The sequence below is a fragment of the Camarhynchus parvulus genome, chromosome 20, assembly GCF_901933205.1.
Source record: "Camarhynchus parvulus chromosome 20, STF_HiC, whole genome shotgun sequence".
Lineage (NCBI taxonomy): Eukaryota > Metazoa > Chordata > Aves > Passeriformes > Thraupidae > Camarhynchus > Camarhynchus parvulus.
Window position 1 is genome coordinate 370732 of NC_044590.1, and position 20857 is coordinate 391588.

The 20857-nt window shown below is 43.9% G+C and overlaps 1 protein-coding gene across 7 annotated transcripts in view; it reads left to right on the forward strand.

Annotated features, from left to right (window-relative positions):
- STAU1 (staufen double-stranded RNA binding protein 1) overlaps nucleotides 1–20857 on the forward strand; it is a 28290-nt gene that overhangs the window by 248 nt on the left and 7185 nt on the right. For 3 of the 7 annotated variants that reach the window (XM_030963212.1, XM_030963209.1, XM_030963210.1), the window contains exons 2-10: nucleotides 7812–8088; nucleotides 8882–9006; nucleotides 9752–9908; nucleotides 10774–10912; nucleotides 11604–11769; nucleotides 16561–16659; nucleotides 18008–18238; nucleotides 18791–18934; nucleotides 20553–20699. In XM_030963212.1, the coding sequence (XP_030819072.1) occupies nucleotides 7896–8088; nucleotides 8882–9006; nucleotides 9752–9908; nucleotides 10774–10912; nucleotides 11604–11769; nucleotides 16561–16659; nucleotides 18008–18238; nucleotides 18791–18934; nucleotides 20553–20699 (1401 nt within the window). In that variant the 5' untranslated portion in view covers nucleotides 7812–7895. Of the gene's footprint in view, nucleotides 1–774; nucleotides 829–4397; nucleotides 4465–7811; nucleotides 8089–8881; nucleotides 9007–9751; nucleotides 9909–10773; nucleotides 10913–11603; nucleotides 11770–16560; nucleotides 16660–18007; nucleotides 18239–18790; nucleotides 18935–20552; nucleotides 20700–20857 lie in introns of all 7 variants that reach the window. The other 4 variants (XM_030963206.1, XM_030963207.1, XM_030963208.1 and 1 more) reach the window with 4 other exon arrangements.

Below are 20857 nucleotides of genomic sequence, written 5' to 3' on the forward strand. Positions count from 1 at the left end.
GGCGGCCCGGAACGCCCTGCGCGTCCGGGGCTCGCCCTGTGCCCATTCCCGGCCCGGGGCTCATCCCGCGCACGGCCGGGCTGTGCCCGCTTCTGCGGGGCCGGGAGACCGCCCCGGCGGGAGCGGGGACCGGACCGCGATGGGCCCGGCACTGGCGCCCGCGGCCCCGACCTGCGGGGAAGTGTCGGGGCTGGCGGCGCTGCCGCCGCCGGGCGGGCCGTGACAGCGGCGCTCCGCGCCTCCCGCAGCGGTGGCAGCGCTCTCGGGGGCGGGAGGTGCTCGCTGCCCTCCGCCCGCCGTCCCCGGTGCGGCTCCGGGGCGGCAGCGGCGGCTCCCGGCGCAGGGGCCGGGGCAGCGGAGCCCGTTCGGCTGCCGGGCCCCGGGACGCGGCTGCGGCCGCGCCCGCCGAGTGTCCAGAGCCCAGCGCCCAGAGCCCACCATCCTCCCGGGCCGAGGCGGCGGTACCGAAGTGCCGAGCCAGCCGGCCGGGGCCGCAGCGGGGACAGCGCCAGCCCCTCCTGGCACGGCTGAACGGGCAACCCCGGCTTTCCCCTCGCTCCCAGCGGCGCTGGCAGCCGGCGCTCTCCAGGATCACTTGTGCCTGTTTTTCCCGGGGTGTAAAGCAACAAGTCCCGTGTACGGCTTCCCCGGCTGCTGTCTGGCTGCAGGCAGCGCAGTTTTGGGCTGTCTGTCCGGGGATGCTGGACCTCGAAGTGCCAGAGCCGTTTTTATGATGTATTCATCTGCTGGGTATTGTTGTTGTTACTTTTCCAGCAGGTTTAGGGCGGACCTGGGAGGAACATCCTTTGGAATGTCAGTGAAGGCTAGGTGTGTATATATATGCATATAGACACATATATTAGTGAACTAAAATATCTGAATGAAGTCTGTGGTCTGCTTTTGGAATGGTATATTTATAAAATCTTGTTTCTTCTAACTAGAACGTGCAAGTGTACTGCACAGTTCCCTTGCTCAAAGTGGAGACAATGTTTTGAGTTTGTTTTTTTAAAACTAGTGGACATGAAAATTTGAGTTCTGATTATGCAGCTATGGGTGCGTTGTAATAAAGTGATTTCTGCTTTGTCTGTTGATTATTTCATACGTGCAACAAATGTGTATTCTGACTTTTACAGAGATTCACTCAAGGTCTGTCACATCTTGATGAGAATGTAAAAAGCCCAGGGGCTGAATCTTTTACTATATTTTCTATTTCCTGAAGTTGTATCACAAACTTATTTCCAAGCTGTTCTAAAAGGATGCGTGCAAGAAACAATTCCTTTTTATGTTGTTATTTTAAGCAGCCATTCTGTTCAGAGTTTTTCATAACATCATGAATCATTTTTGCACTATCAGTAAAGTCAGTCAAAATGTGTTTTGTAGCATCATTATTCATAGGTTGAAATAAATTTGAAGTGATATATGACTGTACAAAGTCAGAGCAAAGCTGGAAATTGCTTTGTGCCTTTCCGATCTTCCTGAAGAGCAGCAGCTTTATTTTGGAGACAAGTGAACATTCCAAAAGCCCTTTTCCTGGCTCCTTTGGCCAGGCTCTTTGCCAGTGTTGGTTATTTCACTAGAGGTGCTACAGATGCCCCAGGACAGTGCAGGAGATCTGGGCATGCTGGCTCTCAGCAGTGTCTGTGGGTTCTGTGACCTGTTCTGCTGCAGGGAAAAAGCCAAAACCCGTGAACTGTTTTGTCACAACACTAATTGAGCTAGAAGTATCAGTTAGGTGTTTATTCACTATATCACTTTCTGGTTTGTCAGTTTGCTTTGTTTGGAACTGTCTGGTTTATGTGTATGTTTGGTAGGTCCCTCTTTTCATTCAGCTGTTACTTTCAAGTTTTAGCTTTTCTTCTCTTATTAATAATCCATATCTTGGCTCCCACACTACTTTGCATAACATTTCGTGTTTGTGCCCTTACCAAAAAGGGCAGCATCTTTTTCTACAGTGTTACTTTTGGGAAGGACCCTGTCTTGCAGAAATGTTGCAGAAGATTTATCTAAGAAGAAAACATTGTTCACCCAATATTTTACATTTTGTGCAGATAGCTTAATTCTGTAAAATGTAGTCATTGTTTATCAATTTATAGTGAGACTTTCCAGTTGTAAATAGATGCTGTTAAACACTGTTGCAGCAGCTTGAGAATTTTATGCTGTATGTTACAAAGCTCCCCTAATGTGGGTTTTTCAAAGGTATTTTAGGTAACAGCATCTCAACAAATCTCCTAGAGTTTGTGGATATTTATTTTTTGTGCCTCACAATAGTTGATGGCTGTATCTGGCATTTGTCCTGCTTCTGGGGCTGCTCTGCCAGGTGCTGGTGGAGCAGAGGGGGGAGTGTGTGCTCCCAGGGTGGGAATGGGGACACGGCTGGTTCCTAGCAAGGGCCACAAGGAGAGTGCCAGGATCTGCAGGCTCCCGAGGCTGCCCCTGCTGAGGAGCAGGGCGCCTTTCTGAGTGCTGGTCCTGACAGGGAGGGAGGCTGTCCCTGCCGGGGTTCAGTCTCTTGTATTTGCAGGTGGCTCTCGGAGCTGAGGGCCAGCCTGTGGCAGGACCCACGTGCCGTGCTGTGCTGCCAGGCTGTTGTCTGACAGCAGCCAGGCCCTGGTGTCCCTGGATAAGAGGCAGGAGCGTGCTGGGCCAGGTGCACAGGGGTGTGAGCAGCGCCGGGAACGCAGCCCCAGAGGCTCTGTCCAGCCTCTGCAGAGGCAGGTGCGCCAGGGTGACAGCCCCCAGGGTGTGACAGGTGTGACAGGGACTTGCAGCTTGCCCCAGTGGGGGAACCCTCTGCCACCAGAGCAGGACACTTCAGGGTGGCTGCCAGGAACGCTTTTCTTGATGCGTTTTAAGCCCATTGCCTCTCGTTCTGTCACTTTAACCATAAAGAACACATTGTTCTTTTCCACTCCAAAATCCTTTCAAGTAGGTGAACTGCTGGTTCTCAGGCCCCAGCCAGCCCTCTCCTCTTCAGAACACACAAGTTCAGGTATTTTAGCACTTTTCCTGTAGGTTATATTTCTCTGAAGGGAGTGTTTTGGGCTTTTCCTCCTTTGCTTCTGCCTGGAGCCTGGTCCCCAGTGGGTGCAGGGCTCCAGCTGAGGGCTCAGTGTCTGAGTGCAGAGCAGGACTAGTGCAGCCCTCGCTCGGGCTGGTTCTTACTGCTGCATCTCAGGATGGGGAGGGCTGGCAGCGTCAGCTTGTGCTAGGAAGTGCTCTTGGTTGTAACTCTTCTCCACTCTGCTGGTGCCCATCAGTGGTGTCTGTGCCATGGTGACCAGCGGGCAGTGTCTGCACAGCCCCTTGGGCTTGTTCTGCTGAGGTGGAGGGGTTCGTTCTTGGCAGGGCTACCAGGAATGGCTGGGGGAGAAAATTCTCTTGTCTTTGTGCAACTTGGTCTTGACCCTGCCTGCAAATATGATGCATTTCCTTGTTTTTCAGATGCTTAGTTTAGCCTCCAGAAAACCCTGTAGAAGAGGAGTTGAGCTGAGTGTAATCCTCTTGTGTTCCCTCTTCACTCTCCTGTTGGTAAACACCAGGTGTGCTGCCAGCCTGGTTCAGGCTCTGCATCCTCCTTGGTCCAGCAGCAGAACTGCTCACAGTCCTAGGAGTCAACCTGAGAGTTTGAAATGCCTGTCTGAAGTAAATTCAGGAGCTCTGTCCTCTTCTAACCCGGATCAAGATTGGGCTCTCCCCCATTTTGTGGCTGGGAATGGTGTTGCTGGCATCTGCAGGCAGTTGGCTTAGGCATGGAAAAGGAGGATTAAACACTTTGTGCTATATTTGTAAGCAGAATAAAATAGGTTTTGATTTCCATTTAGAACAGTCCTTGCAGTGACAGGTTTCATATGCAGCACTGAGATAATTTTGTTCTGAAATGGTTTTAGCCTATTTGTGAGTGAAATCACTAGATTGGAAATGTAGCCAAAAGGTAGAATTTTTATCATTTTCTGCGATTAGTAACTACCAGAGTTTCTCAGTTTGTGGCTTGCTTTTGGTTTAGCTTTGTGAATGAAAGTCTGAGTCTAATTTTGGGAGCTGATCTCTAGGGCTCTTAGGAAGAACTTCACTACAGAAAGGAAACCCCACTACAGAAGGAAAATTGGCAAGTGACTCTTGTAATTCTGCAAATAGCACTATTGTGAGATTCCACTGCTTGGGTGAGAAACAAACATCACTTGGGGCTGGGAAAAGAGCAAGGAAGATTCTTGGATCAGGTTGGAAATTCTGCTTGGAAAAACAGCTGAGTTGAACAGTTTGTCAGTGGTAATGGAAGGGTCATACAAGTCCTCGTGATCAAATAGATGAGGCAAACTCAGTGCAGGGTGAGAGATTCTCTACACAAGATTTTTTTGTGCCTTTAGGAAGCAAAATGCTAACTCTGTTTTTTCTTTTAGGCATTCTCCATCATAAATATCATATTTAGAACTAAATACAAATCTTCACTCTCTGGATCTCCTAAAGGTACTGGAAACTTACTTAAAACATTAAAGTTTCTTACCTTTCTATTTGCATCATATTAAAAAAATGACAAGTTGTGGTAAAATATGATTATCCATAGGAAATATTTGATTTTTGTTTGGTCCTCTGTCTTCTGTCTGCAACTCTCGTGTGAATTATAACACAAAAAGTCCCCAAGAAAACTTTAATCTAAAAATGTTACATTCTTTTACATATGAAGATCTTAATATATTTTTGGCTGAGTGGACTGGCCGTGCTCCCAATATTCGTTAATTTCTTTGGTTACCCTTAGTGACACCTGAACTTTGCATTTTAATGTGTTCAGAATTTCTGGGAATGTTCTAGGCATTGATCCACCAAAAGAAAATAAAAATCTGAAAGCAAGTGCTGAGCAGTCCTCTGTCGTCTGGCGATCCGTGAAGTTTAGTATTGCCCTCAGGTCTCCGAGTTGTTTGACGGCAGCCGCCCCGGGGCGGGGATCACCTTCTAGTGCAACACTGTTGTGGTAACCCTGCACAAACTCTTGTATGAGGTAGCGAAAAGTAACAGTGGGAAAGGCGCAGTTCTGTAATTAGCTGCTGGCTCGGGTTGTGAGAGTAAAACGTTTGTTCTTTCAAACAAGAAAGATGTTTGGATACCTTGGATATCTGAGTGGGCTTTAGTTCTAGCAATGCCTTGAGTATTGAGTAGGGATCACTTGGACCAGGAGGTGTTTTGAAAAGTTTGAAGTATCTAACCTCTGATTTACATGGAAAAATGCCCTGAAATTCTGGCATCGTTGTTCCTCTGTCCACTGAAACAGCCTTTATGACTTGTTAGCTTCAACTTTCTCAATTATGGTGCTTTTTTCTTGGATAGTTAGAATTTTAGCCTGTTATAGGGTAAAGAGCATATTTCTTTGTAAAAGCACTGTAAACCCTTTGAGAATCCCCAAATAACCTATAGTTAAATGTGCAATGATGGACAGTGAGTTCTTTTACCTGAACGAAATACTTCCCACAAATGAGCTAAAGCACTGTCACCTGCACAGGTAGCTGTGAATGCAAGCACAAATTCCAGTTTGTTTTGTCAGGCTGTTTTTTGAAGGCGCTTGTCTCAGGTGGTGGGATGTGTGCTGGAGTCCCCAGAGGTGTCTGTGTTCAGGGGCTGCGTTGTGTGCAGAGGAGCTGTGCTGGGGAGAGCTGGGCCCTGCCTGAGATCTGCCGGGAGCTCCTGGGGCTGGGCTGGCCTTGCCGGGGCCCCCTTGCTGGGCAGCAGAGCCCCGGGCGTGCCCTGCTCCTCGCTGCCCTCAGCACTGCGCTGCTCTGTCTGGGGCGCACACCTGGCTCCCTAACACCAGGCCATGGCAGCCGTGTGAAAGGTCGGGCTTTACAAGCAAACTGCTTGTAGAAGTTTTCTGAAAACAATATCAAGCTTCCTTTCCAGCATGATCTCAAACATCCTGATGTTTCTGACATCAAAATAACTTTTGCTGTTGTCCTCTTAAAACGGGTGGCTGAATACTGTAACTTCAGTTCCTTAGAAAGACATTGCATTTCAGCAGGAAAGGAGTGTTTGCTTTTCTCATTGCAAGATTTCATTGCATTTCTTTTTCTGCAAGACTTTGGTAGAGTCTTTGCCAGGCAATTACTATTGTTGTGTTATATCTGAAAATTTTCAGTGATTCTAGTGATGCTCTTGGGAAAGAAATATAGTGATTGTAATGTTATTACCCTGGAGTCTTTTTCTAAATACTTTTCTTCTTTGTCTTACAATTTCTTAGATGTCCTTTAGAGAGATTCTCTAATGCCACTCTCACAGTTACAATGCACTCCATGTGTAACTGCTGCAAATTCAGTAGTCAAATATAGGATTTGTTTTGAGTATAATCTGCATACATGTCTCCTGGACTAATGAGACCTGAACTATTTTTGCTCTCTAGTAAAAACAAAGTTATCCAGGTGGTAGTATGATAAGTCTGGCATGTTTATGATGTTTTTTTTCCAAAGTAAAAATATTCTAGATGGTAGATTTCGTGGTGTATCTGTTGTTTCCCAATACTTTCTTGCCTCTTATTTAATAGATAATTAAATCTTTCTGTCCATGAATGTATTAATCTAGGTTCTCCTTTTAGGCTTGTTTTGTCAGTAACTAGCTAAAAACTTCTCTCTGACTCATTGCTGCTCCTCTCACATTTGGAAATCCATTCACAGGTTCAGAATTTGAAGCTCACAGAGCACTAGTGGAGTTGTGTTGCTGCTAATAGCCCCCTGGTGGTGGCTGGGGCAGTGATTTCTCCTTTTCACCTATGAGTTAGGAAAGAATAAACCTTTGTTTGCTGCCCTAATCAGACCTGTAGGTGACTGGTGTGTGTGTGCATGTGTGAGCGCCTTGGTGTGTAAAATGGATTTACTTGGTTGTAGAATGTATTTTTAATAAATAAATTGATACGTGGCTTGTAAGCGGATATGGACAGCTGACCTGTTTGTGTCTATTTAGGTTCCACTGGCTGAACACAAAGATAATTTTGCATCTATGTGTAAGAGAAATCTAATACTAATTTGTCAGCACAGGGAAGATCTGTCACAGCACTGCGCATGGGCTGGGGCACTGCTGTGCTCCCAGGGGGTTTAAATGGCCATAGGTGCCCGTGAGCACTTCCCACACTTGCTTATAGTGCTGCAGAGCCAAGTGACTCTAAATTGATGCTTGAACTATGATTGAGACATGCCCTGACTTAAATCGAAGTAACCTTCAGGATACATGTAGCTGATACGTCTGTGAACTCTTACACACCTGCTTTTCCCAGCCAGAGCTACTTCAGCATTTCCCACTGGACTCCAGCTTTTTACCCTCATCAGCAGCGTGGAATTCTTGATGACCCTGGGAGAAACTCTATGATATAATAATAAAGGATGTATTCTCTACATAGTTTTTTCGTAAAGGCTGCATTTATTTCTTGCCCTCCAAGCGAAAAAGTTTAACTTCAAATGGTAGAATGCATGAAATGTAACTTGTCCGTGGAAGTTGCTCTTTGTTCAGTGTATAACCAGTGGCTCTGGGTGTAAATAACAGGATTTGCTTCTTAAGTGGATTCAGTCGTGGGGAAAGGAGATGGACAGTAATGAACAAGCATAAATAAAGCTTCTGTACTACTCTTCTGTGAATGAAAGAAGTGTGAAACACGATGGGGCGTACGGGTGGAACTGTGCTGTGCAAACTGATGTGTGAGTGACTAACTGGACGAAATGGGAACAATGGCTGCTTGGTTGAACACTTTTTCCCTTTTTGCTGATGGAGGAATCATTTCAGTAGGTTGTTAGAGAATGCTAAATATTTAGTATAATCTATTTTTCATCTTTGCATTTTAGGTCAGCAATTTGGCTTCAAAAATTGGAGTTTGTCTGCGTTCAAAGCTGTTTGCCTACAGTAATCTGCTCTGGTTGGAAGTGAACATGTCTCAAGTTCAGATTCAGAATCCTTCTGCTGCCCTTGCAGGGAGCCAAATACTGAATAAAAACCCATCTCTTTCACAGCCTTTGAGTATTCCTTCTACTACCAGTTCTTTGCCCTCTGAAAATGCAGGCAGACCTATCCAGAACTCTGCTTTGCCCTCTGCTTCAGTTACATCCACCAATGCAGCTGCAGGTAAGAGAGAGGGTCAGTAAATATATATTTTTAATGCTTATGGTTTGGCATGATATGTTCCTGATGTCTTGCACCTACATGTAATTTAAAGTAATATTTATCCAACTGCAGTAGTTCCCTATGGAATGAAATCTGTTGGAGACAGGTAGAAGCATACTTTTACATAAAGTTCCAGCAATTACTTGGTATGTTTGTAATAGCAAAGAATATTTTAAATTGTATTTCATTAAATTTTTGAAACATTACTATCAATCTTTTCTACCAGTAGCTTGTTTTAAATATGAAAAAATGTTGTTTGAAATAGTTTGTTTAATTCTGTTCTCTTTAGTTCTTTTATGACCAGTTTAATAATAAATATATTATGCTATCAAAATGCAACAGAACAAATAAAGGGTAATAAAAATAGCTAATAGGGGAAAAATAGGAGAAGGGAAATAAAATTAATGGAGTTTTTGAAATTATTCAAAGCAAGTGATAGTGAGGAATACTTGGAAGATTTGTTCCTTGACACATACTAGATAAGATGTGAGCTGTTTGCAGGAGTCTTCTAGCTTCATGCTTCTGGCTTGCGTTAGAACCATGACTGTAAATGATAGTGCTTTTTAGGCATGAGCATTGCTAGGAAAACCCAAAGTTCAATAGATTGTTAGCAGTTTGGCCAGTGAGCAAAGCTGTCTATTCCAGCATTGCAGACAACTAGATGCTAAGCCACTGAGATTTCTTTTTTTAATTAAAATTTGTAGTAAAGTTCACAGTTATCAGTTCATTTATCGGATCTTATGTCACCTTTCAGCTCCTTCAAACATGGCAAACCCCAAAGAGAAAACCCCCATGTGTCTTGTGAATGAATTAGCCCGTTTCAACAAGATTCAGCCCGAGTATAAGCTTCTGAGCGAGCAAGGTCCAGCTCATTCTAAGGTAAATGTTCATACCAGTTTCTTACTGCCGCTGCTCATCTCCTTCACCTTCAGGAGTGGGAAGGCGATGTGTGGGATTTTGGTGCAAGATAATCCAGACTAGTGGAGAGGAAAGGGAAGCCCCCCACAGCATCAGTGGTAGGGAAGTGTGAAGCTGGTACCTGGGAAGTAAAAAGTTGAGTTCCAAAAAATGTCACATGAGCTTCAAGGTGTGAAGGAGTTGACATTTACAAAAAGTATTGGAATAACATTCAGAACATCTGTACAATTGTGTTTCATTGATCTGTGGGCATGTAGAAGCTTTTATGGTACATTGTGAACTTAACTTTCTTCAAACTGATGAAAAATATCTTAAATAAACCTTTTAGAGGATTAAAGCAAGAATGGAGTTATGTGTTACAGAGAAGGGTGAGTTTCCAGTCTGCTGTTCAGTGACATGGGCACAGCAGCTCTCCTGGGGCTGTCACCTCTCCCCACACTGCTTCGAGTGTTTATCCTGTCAGATCTCATGCAGGATACTTGCCAGCTACAATTGTTGTGAAATTCTTAGTTCAGTAATCAGGAAAATCCTGTTGATGTCCAAAGTGATGGAAGTCTGGAGATGACATGGGAGTTAAGGAGAGCTTGGATTACTGTTTTCTCAACTTGTGCATCACTGAAAGACTCGTTGTTTTGTATAAGAGAGTCTGATAAACTACATAAATTCTGAAGAAGCCTTTTACAAAATACCTGTTTGTGGTTTTGAGGTGTTTACAGTGCAGCTGACTCTTGGGGACCAGCATTGGGAAGCTGAAGGAACTAGTATTAAAAAAGCGCAACATGCAGCAGCTGCCAAAGCTTTGGAAGGGACAAAATTCCCTAAACCTACAGCTCGTCCATCTCGTACTGAAGGCAAGAATCCAGGTATATGCCACAACAAACTGATTTAAAATAATCATACATAGAGAGAATACACCTTTCTGCTTTTGGTATGTATTGAAGTTATATAAAGATGAATTAAAACTGTGATTCTGCCTGTTTAACAATGGCAGTTGTCAGCTAGCAAGTACTTATTTTGTCTGTGCATCTGTTCCATAGGTCATTTTCTTTTGGCAATTACTTCAGCTGATTTCTGAGCCAGTGAGACCTGTGGTAGAAAAAATGACACTTACTGAGTGTTCTTTCTCCAGTCAGAATTGACTAGGAGTCAGTTCTTCATGCCCACAGTACCAGAGAGAAATGTTTTAGCCTTCAGTAGCAATTTACATGCCTTTTGACAAGGCCAGTTGCAATTTGAAAACGAAAAGTCATAGAAACCCTTCTAGGTCACTGAGGACAGAGAAATGTTTGATCATTTGCAGTAAGCAGGAGACACAGAAGGGATATAGCATGTCTGGTAACTTAAAAGTATATTTGGAGAAATTTCTTCACTGCAGAAAATTCTTCTTCTGCACTTTGTTAGATACACTGTAAACGTAGGTAAATTAGCAGCTTCAGAAATTAAAAGCAAAATTATAGAACCCTCCAAAACAAATCCAATAAGAGCTCCCAGCAAATCCACTTTTTTGTAACAGCATTTGTCACAACTCTACTAGGCTGCTTTAATGTGCATCATATAGACTTACTCTCTTCTTGTTCATTAGCAGTTCTGTTTGGAATTCAGTCATTTAAGATGCTGCATGTGCAAAAGTTGAGCTCATTTTTCCCTGCTGTGAGCCAGCAATAAGAGTTTAAGTTGTCTCAGTTCCTTGTGACAGATGGACAACCCTTTCTATTCCTTTTTCTCTAGACAGTGTAACCCCCACAGTGGAGTTGAATGCCCTTTGCATGAAGCTGGGGAAGAAGCCCATGTACAAACCCATCGACCCTTACACGGGGATGAGATCCACCTACAGCTACACCATGCGAGGTGGCACCTACCCCCCACGGTAGGTGTTGGCTCGGGGTGCAGCTCCCCCGAGCACCCCTGCCTTGCTGCTGCCTTCTGGAAACTGCCCGTGTCCCCTTCCAGGGACACTCCCCTCCTGAGGCAGGAGCTTTGGAGAATTGTACACCAGTATCTGTAACTTGCCTTATTTCCAGGGCTTTATTTCTTTGGGGTGGGGCAAGGCAGCTGGACTGAAAGTTGAAGTGTTTTTGAGAGTATTCAGGTATAGCCAGCTTCATTGAGCAAATAGCTAAATATATAGATAGCTAAGTATTAGGTAAATATTTCTTGCATTTCCTTTCTGTGTAAAAGCAAAAGTGAAGAAAACAGATTGATGCTGCTTCTTCTGAAACTATTTAAATTAAAGTTGCAGTTTAAAGAATTTTATGTAGGCATAGGAACTTAAAATTCAAAACTTCCTGGATTGCCAAGTCCGTAGAAGTGTGGTTATGTTCTCTTGGTGTAGCACTTGGTCAGAAATGTGTTCTTGTTGTAAAGCAAGGAATGTCAATATTTGTTTCAAAGGTAGCTCACTAAATTCTTTTAGGCTCTAAATTAAAATCTGGTTCTTTAAAACTAGTGCTTCAGTGCTGGTGTGGTTACTGATATCCAAGAGATTGACCCACGTCTGACTTAGATGTCTGTTTGCTTTGTAGGCCAAGTCATTTACTTGTTCCCCTCTCTCTTTGCAGGTACTTTTACCCATTTCCTGTTGGGCCTTTACTTTATCAAGTGGAGCTTTCAATTGGAGGGCAGCAGTTTCATGGGAAGGGAAGAACAAGACAAGCTGCTAAGCATGATGCAGCTGCTAAAGCTCTGAAAGTTCTGCAGAATGAGCCCTTGCCTGAGAAACCAGAGGTGGGAATTAATCTTAAGTGTTGTAAGCATAAATTGCTAGAATAAACTGGGATATTTTTTTCCTTGTTGAGGAGACAGTTGGGAAATCTAATTCTGTGTAGCAGTGGTGACTTACTTGTGTCAATAGAAACACTTTGATGCAAAAGCATAAGTTTCTATGGAACTACCATTTTCCCAGATGAAGTGATGTTAATTTTTTTGCTGTCATATTTTTCCACAGCAATGCTGTAGACCTCTGTCAGATATGAGCACTGGAAGCATAGATAGGAATTAATGTCTTACCAGGTACAGATCATACACAAACTTCTGAAGAAGTGCATAAATGGGCAACATAAAACTCAGGCATGGATTTACTTCCTAGGACAAATTCCTGCATGATTTTGGAAAGAACCATGGAAATTCTAGAAGAGCAGGAAATGCATAGATATAGTAGACTCAGACACACATTTTGATAGGAATATAAGAGGTCAATTTCTATCCCTTCATATATTTATGGCTGCCCAGCACTTTCCATTCCAGTACCATTATTGTGTTTTTCGTGCTTTTTTGTTGAGTGGCTTTAGGTAGAAGGTCTCACTGTGAGCACAGGAGTTGCTTTGCTGCTGGGCTGGCCGGGAGCCTGCACCACCTCATGTGTGTTGGCTGCTTTGGGCAAGGACAGAACTGTAACTTGCAATCTGGGGAGTGTGAGAGCTTGCTGGATATGGAGTCTGTCTGTGTGCTGAGAAAGAAGGGAAATGAAGAATTGGACAAGAAGGTAACAAAGGGTCTCAGACTGAGAAAAAAAATCACTGGGAGCTACCAGGAATGGCAGAGCAAGAGGTTTGAAGAAACATGAATCCAAGGGACATTGAGTTAAAACTTGTGTGTGGGAGTGAGCATTGCCCAGGCGATTGGGCAAAAGCACTGGACCTGACAGTTCAGGGCAGAGGCTTGGGAGGCACTGATGAAGGTGCTTCAGGTAAGGGAAAGCTCTCCTGGAGGAATGCAGACTGAAAGATGGACCTCCTAGGGATTACAGATGCAGTTGGCAAAAGGGCATGATGCTGGGAACAGGAGCTGGGACTTGGGCTGAGCCCTGCCCTGAAATCTGAGCTGGTGGCTGGCACAGTGTGGGCAGGGGCCAGCTGGTCATCATGCAGCAGAGGCCAAAGCAGAGGAGGATGTTCCCCTTCAGTTCTGGGAACCCCAGATTCTGGAATGTTGTTCTGTGACAGTGGTGCAGAACATCCCCTTTTCGTGCCCACCCTTGTAACAGATGAGCTGCTCTCGTGGGCCCTTTTTCCCCTCAGGGAGCACAGACCCAGGGAGAGCAGCTCTGCAGGGCTCACATGTCACTGAATTATTCTCTGTTCACTCTTCTAGGAATGCTTCAGTCCAGGTCACTTTCTGAAAATACATAGAATTGTGGAGTTGGATAGCGTGAGGTCTTGAGAACAAACTGCAGTTGTTGTAGGATATCTCATTCTGTGTGAGGGGTGTAAATGCAGAGGTAGAGGAAGTAAATGAGGCAAAAGACTGCAAGAAGGGAGAATTATTTTATTAATAAAACAGGATCTGAATGGTGTCTTGACCTTGAGAAAACTGCATTTGTCATTTTATTTTTCAATTTAAATTTGACTTGTCTGTAGAAGGAACAGTAGGAAATACAGCTTAGGGAAAGGAGAGTGGGCCTTGGAACATGCTGTGCTGGTTTATAGTAAGTACTTGGATAATCAAGTTTTCATTTAAAGTTTGGTACTTAAATTCATTGATATTTGAGGCTTTCAACTGTTGTAGTTTTAGGAGTGTCTGAGGGAATTGTTTCTGTAGCAGCATTTCACCATAGCCAAGAGGAAGGTAGAATAAGGATGGTTGTGGTGCTGAGTGAATCCTGTTCATTCCTGCATCCAGTGAGGCAAGGGCCAGAAGGGATACAAGAGTGTGAGGTCATGAGAGGTACTGTTGAAAATGCCTGTATACAACAGAGGCAAATGAAGATTTCAGAAGCAGACATAGTCCTGATACTTCCTAACAGTCGTTTGATGTTGCCAGTAATTTTTAAAAAATGTAGTTATTTTGGTGTATCCCATTTGATTGTATTCTTATGTAAACAATATTCTGATGTTTGAACTCACATGTTTTAAGGGGGAGTAATTTTGTACATTTTCTTATTATTTGGGGGAATATTTTACAAGTTTTTGTTTTTGTGGAATTTTACTCTTGTTTTTTAAATTGGAAAATATTTGGTGCATAATAACAGTTGGGCATAGTGATCTTAAAGATCTTTTTCAAGGTAAATGATTCTGTGATTCTAAGAAGAAATCATTGAGTAAAATGATTAGACTTTAAGGGAAAGAATGACCATTTCCCACACCTTTTCAGGTGCAAATCTAGGAGCAAGTGGCAGGAAAAAACATGTAATAATGTTGGCTCTTGGACTCAAGCCCTGCCTGAAGAGCTGAGCTGAGTGTTGGAGCATTGAGGGGAAGCTGTGGTGGGAGAGCTCACAGGGACCTTCAGTGTGGCTGGGGTTGGATGTGCTGCTGAAGGAGCAGGGTGGGTTACTCAGCATATTCAAAGACAGATGATAAAACATTGACTTAAAGCTTAGGGAACACGGAGAGCTGGGCTTCCTAGCACGGTTCTTAGGCAGGAATTCTAATTTTGCCTCAAAATTTGCTTCTGTGTTTGTTGCCAGCTCACTTGGTAAATATCAACTGCTCTTTATACCCTTAATGTGGAAGGACAGGCTCAGACTGATGGCTGTGGTTAGTCACTGCAGTGCTGGGCAGCAGCTCCTCGGTGTTCAGCATTTGCTCACAAGCAGCCTTGAGGAAGGGAGGGAACTGGAAGGAGTTCCTGGAAGAGGGCAAGTCCCTCGTAATGGAGTACAGGACTTGTGGAAGTTGCTTGAACAACGTGATGAGAGCTAAGAATGGCAAATGCTTTGGGGTCTCATTCAGATTTAGAGGCACATAATTCTTGGAGAGTTTAGTCAATGCAAACAGGCAAAATACCTCAAAAGCAAACTTATGCATCATCTGCCTTGAAGTGTGCAGGGAAAGGGGGAGAGTGTGTGTGTATGATTATTTTTGATTTATAAAGTAAACTGATCCAGAACTCAAGTAGAGTCAAAATAATCAGTAAAATAGTTGTAGTCTGTTAAGGGTTATTTTGCTAAGAATTCACTCTTTTTAGATAAAGGTATTGAGGAAAAGAACCTTCATTTTGCACTACGCTCACAGACCTGGAATGCACATACACTGCAACAGAGCAGATAATTCCATTCTATTTATTTGTATTATCTTGAGAAGAGGATATTGAGTGGGAAAATTTAATCCAATAAAGAGAATCATAGTCATCCTCACAAAGAAAAATGTAGGAGTTTGAAACTCTAGAATCTGTCTGAAATTACAAGGAGAGGAAAAGTGCTTGTAATCGAAGTTGTTGTGGCAGTGTTGATGAGCGAGGGCAGGGACAGACCCTTCCTGGCTGTGCTGGAGTGAATGTGGCCTTAGGAGTTCACATGTTCCTCCTGGGAATATGCTGCTGTTCTTTGGAGCTTGGCGCTGGGGTTTGGCAGACGATGGTGGAGACCTTAGGGGGCTGTACTGGATCGGGGTTTGCCCGGTGTGGAGCAGATCAGGGCTCTGGGACAGTCTTGCCAGGAGCTGCCCTGCCCTGCCACAGCACCACAGGGCCAGGGCTGGGCCCAGACTCCAGCCTGGTGGACAGGGGCAGCCCAGGAGAACAGTGGGAGGAGTGAAAACTTGAGATTAATTTTGTCAACTATTTTTTATCTAAAATGGGAAAAGCCTGTCTTAACTGGTGGGATAAAAAAATCCTTTGTGTTTTAAACTAACCTGTTAGTAGCAGGCATGGGGGATGCTCGCTGCCATCCAACAAGTTTTAATTTATGAAAGTTCTCTAGCTCAACTCCCCTGATGCTGCTCCAATAAGATACTTAAATCATTTTTATTACCTGGTTGCATAACTAGTATTGTGGCATGATATAATCAGTGATATTGTTCATCTTTATCATAATCTTTCCAATATCACTGCTGGACACCTAAAATTTCTCTGTTGCTCTTGACATGCCTTAGCTCATGTTGGTGCCAGCATCAGTGAAGACACTTCTGGAATCCCAGTCAAAGTTTTACCTGGAGATATGTAGACATGCCTGTAGGAAAGCCTCACTGGCAGTGTTGTCTCAGCAGGTTTGAGTTCTCAGAGATGGTCAGCATTTGATTTAGGGCAAGTTCCTGATAGGATATTCTTGACATGAGAAAGCAAAGCTGTAGATGGAGCACTTACAAGGGAGCATGTGAAAAGACACAACTGTGCCAGGGGCTCGTCAGCCATCCCTCATTCACATTGGTCCCACTCTCAGAATCTTTATTTTTCCTACCCTTTCTCTTACCTGATCCTGTCTTAGTGCTTTTGGTGCAAATGTCCAATCAGTATATGAAAATTGTATTTCATAAAGGTACTTCCATTTGGAAATCAGTGCATTTAGCACTTCAATTTCATTTTCTATAAATGCATTTTTAAACCTATTGGCCCTTATTCCATTTGTTCTTTCTTGTAATGAGCACATGAAAATATGGAGGTTTGAAAGCTTTTACACATACACCTTAATGAGCTTTTTAAGATTCAGTTCTGTAGTATGTGGGCTGCTTTTCTCCACATTCATGTAACATGACAGTAAGGGTTAGAGTATTTAAAATTTGGAGAGTTCAGTAAAGTGGTTGAATGGATAAAATTCAATTTAATAGGATCTTTATTTTAAATAGAGTATGCTTCTTTTAGGTTAACGGAAAAGAACCAGATGATGAAAATCTCAATAAATCTGAAATAAGCCAAGTTTTTGAGATTGCACTTAAAAGGAACTTGCCTGTGAATTTTGAGGTATGTTTACTTTACAAGCTCTAGATTTGTTTTTATTAGACTATTAAGGGTATGCATTAAGTTGAGTCTCTCCTAGATAACCCAAACAACTGACTTTTAACACGTCTTGTTAGTTGTGAATACACTTTAACCTTTGACAGTCACCCTGATTGTCTTGGAGTTTATATGGTAAAGGAAAGAAAAAGGAAAAGTTCACCTGTTCACAAATTCATGCCCTGAAATGATCACATGGAGTGAACAGCTACGCTGTGGTTGTCCGTGCAATCTTTTTTCCAAGCTTTTTGAGAAAAGCTTATTACAGTGAAGAACCAAAGCACAACCCTGAATTAATTATTAGAACATGGAAGTGCAGAGTTGAGACAAAAGAGTAGAGCTCACTCTGAAAGACACATATGGAAGTATTTGCTTAATTAAGCACTGATCTGGACTACCCATGAGTGCAGAATCTCACAAGTAGGTTTCTTTTCTTGCCATGAGGTGACCTCATGTGCGCCTGACTTTCCTTTCCCTTTGGCCTGGCTGCTTGCTGCCTTTTTGCCCTTCTTGATCATTTCAGTTATCTTAAATTAGGAGTTTCCACAGGAGCATCTCTGTTTCACTAAAATATTAATTTCTCATGTTGCTTTTCTGAGCTGGCAAAGTAACATTTAATCCAATCATCTGAATTGTTATAGTAAGAAAATGCTATTGTGTGTAACTAAATTGCTTCTGAAACTGTTTTATGAAATTTTGCATGAAACTTACAATTATTGCAGATTAGCCTGAGTATCACTGGTAAAAATACACTGTCGCACAAAGCCAATTGTGGGTGGAAGCTCTTAAAATTAATTCTTACTTCTTGACTTTATGGATATTTTGGAGTATGATGTGTTATGAATGGAGTTAAAAGCCTAAATCTGTAGTGGGCATCTGTCTCTTAGATGTCTTCTGGTTTCTTCAGAACTTCAGAGTTCAGAAATCAGAATTTCTGGACTAAAATGCTAAATCCCAAAGAGTTGATTTCTCTGTAATGTTTTATTGCTGTACCATGATATATTTAATGAGGTGCTGTTAACTGTGGGGAAGTACACACTGGTGAAATACAGCAGTCCTATTTTTATACTGAAACATTAAATGAGTAAATTAAATAAGATGGGTTAATGACTTGTGTAAATACTGTTTACTGCTTGCTGCATCTGATGTTTTAAAAATATATGCTTAGTTGGGTGGGAATATGTTATTAGAATATGTTTTACTTTTTGGATTGTATGAGAATCTAAAATCTCTTTATCCTTAGTTCTTGAGAGAAGTTTGCTATAAACCATGTGCCCTGCCATTTTTAATAAGTGTTTATCACGCTTTCACTCAGTTTTTCCCTCTGAAACAGGTGACCAAGGAAAGTGGTCCTCCCCACATGAAGAGTTTTGTAACCAAGGTATCAGTTGGAGAATTTATGGGTGAAGGTGAAGGAAAGAGCAAGAAGATCTCAAAGAAAAATGCTGCAATAGCAGTCCTAGAAGAACTGAAAAAATTGCCACCGCTTCCTACAGTTGAGAAAATGAAACCACGAATCAAAAAGAAAACAAAATCAATAGTGAAGGTAAGGGGGAAAAGATTGGAAATTTTACTGCGCAAATAATCATCAGAGAGCCTTTTCTGAGTCAGTTATAAACACTCTTCAGCTGCTCAGCCTTTACCAGCCCTCTGGTGCAACAAATGAGCTGGTACTTTGCTCCCACTCTAATGGGGTTCTGACACCACTTTTATAGCAATTATCAGTAAATTCAGGATGAAAGAGAAACCTTATAAAGGAAAGAGCAGCACATAAAAATCAAGCTCTGACTTTCAAGCCTCAGACCTTACAGCTTCGGGTTTTGCTTGTACAAATTCTCCTGCAAGCTTGTCCCTCCTAATATAGCAGGATTAGAATTTGTAAAGCTATTAGCAGGGTAGGTTACGTGTGGTCAAGTGTGACAGTGGAGCCAAATAAATTCAGTATTTCTCCTTGGCTGTGACAGTGTTTCATTAAGCAACTTTTATTTCAATATTTTTAAAATCTAGAGATGAATTAATTCAGAGGCATGCTGCATTCTGTCTATTAAACCGAATATTCATAAAGTTTGGCTTATTTCCTAAACACTGTTCTACATAGCTGCAAACAAGTCCAGAATACGGTCAAGGAATGAATCCCATTAGCAGACTTGCCCAGATACAGCAGGCCAAGAAGGAGAAGGAGCCCGAGTACATGCTCATCACAGAACGTGGGCTGCCCAGGCGCAGGGAGTTCGTCATGCAGGTGGGTGTGATGGCACACGGCTGGAGGTGTGGCTGTGACCCTGTGACAGTGGCACACAGCTGGAGGTGTGGCTGTGGCCATGGCACACAGCTGGAGCTGTGGCTGTGACCCTGCAACTGTGGCACACAGCTGGAGCTGTGGCTGTGGCCCTGTGACAGTGGCACACAGCTGGAGGTGTGGCTGTGGCCCTGTGACAGTGGCACACAGCTGGAGGTGTGGCTGTGGCCATGGCACACAGCTGGAGCTGTGGCTGTGACCCTGTGACCGTGGCACACAGCTGGAGGTGTGGCTGTGGCCCTGTGACAGTGGCACACAGCTGGAGCTGTGGCTGTGACCCTGTGACCGTGGCACACAGCTGGAGCTGTGGCTGTGACCCTGCAACTGTGGCACACAGCTGGAGCTGTGGCTGTGGCCCTGTGACAGTGGCACACAGCTGGAGCTGTGGCTGTGGCCCTGTGACAGTGGCACACAGCTGGAGGTGTGGCTGTGACCCTGTGACAGTGGCACACAGCTGGAGCTGTGGCTGTGGCCGTGGCACACAGCTGGAGCTGTGGCTGTGGCCATGGCACACAGCTGGAGCTGTGGCTGTGACCCTGTGACAGTGGCACACAGCTGGAGCTGTGGCTGTGGCCCTGTGACTGTGGCACAGAGCTGGAGGGTGGCTGTGACCCTGTGACAGTGGCACAGAGCTGGAGGTGTGGCTGTGGCCCTGTGACAGTGGCACAGAGCTGGAGGTGTGGCTGTGGCCCTGTGACAGTGGCACAGAGCTGGAGCTGTGGCTGTGACCCTGCAACTGTGGCACAGAGCTGGAGCTGTGGCTGTGGCCCTGTGACAGTGGCACACAGCTGGAGCTGTGGCTGTGGCCCTGTGACTGTGGCACAGAGCTGGAGGTGTGGCTGTGACCCTGTGACTGTGGCACACAGCTGGAGGTGTGGCTGTGGCCCTGTGACAGTGGCACACAGCTGGAGGTGTGGCTGTGGCCATGCCACACCGCTGGAGGTGTGGCTGTGGCCCTGTGACAGTGGCACACAGCTGGAAGTGTGGCTGTGGCCATGCCACACCGCTGGAGGTGTGGCTGTGGCCCTGTGACTGTGGCACACAGCTGGAGGTGTGGCTGGCACCTCATTTTTTTTTCTTATGGCAGTCAGGTTGTCAGGATGATATACAGGCTTAACATATTTCCATGACATGATTTAACAAAATATCTAACGGGCTACATTCACAGAAGATAAAGGTTCAAGAAAATTGATCTGAGTAATTAAAAAAAAAATTGCACAGGGCACCAGTAGTCTATGTTGTAACTGCCTAATATTTTAATTAACAGGAGTATTAATACTCTGCTAAGAAGCACTAAGCTGCTTGTATTTTGGAATGTAGGATTTATTAACACTAACCTGGGTTCCCAAGGTGAGATGATGAAATACAATTATTTGTGTGACTTCTGTTTGGGTTTTTTGTGCTTGAAGGCCAGTGATTATTGATAATAAATGACAGCTTGCTCAGAACAATGATCACTTGAACTATTTTGTGACTCATGGCATGCTGGAGGCACAGATCACTAATAAGGGAATCCCAATACTACTGCTTAAGAATTGAATTTTCTTCCTCTTCTGTCCAGGTGAAAGTTGGTGTACACACAGCTGAAGGAATGGGCACGAACAAAAAGGTTGCTAAACGTAATGCAGCGGAAAATATGTTGGAAATTTTAGGTTTCAAAGTCCCTCAACCTCAGCCTCCAAAACCAGCATTAAAGACAGAAGAGAAGGTGAGTCTTGAGGAAGCAGCAGCTGGTTAATGCTGCAGCAAAGGCTGAGCTGAGCAGAAGCAGCTTTGCAAGGCAGTAGCAGGATAGGTAGTTCATTCTCTCTGCCCTAGCTAGAAAACAATTGTATTGAGGGGACTGCTCTCTGAAAAAATATTAAA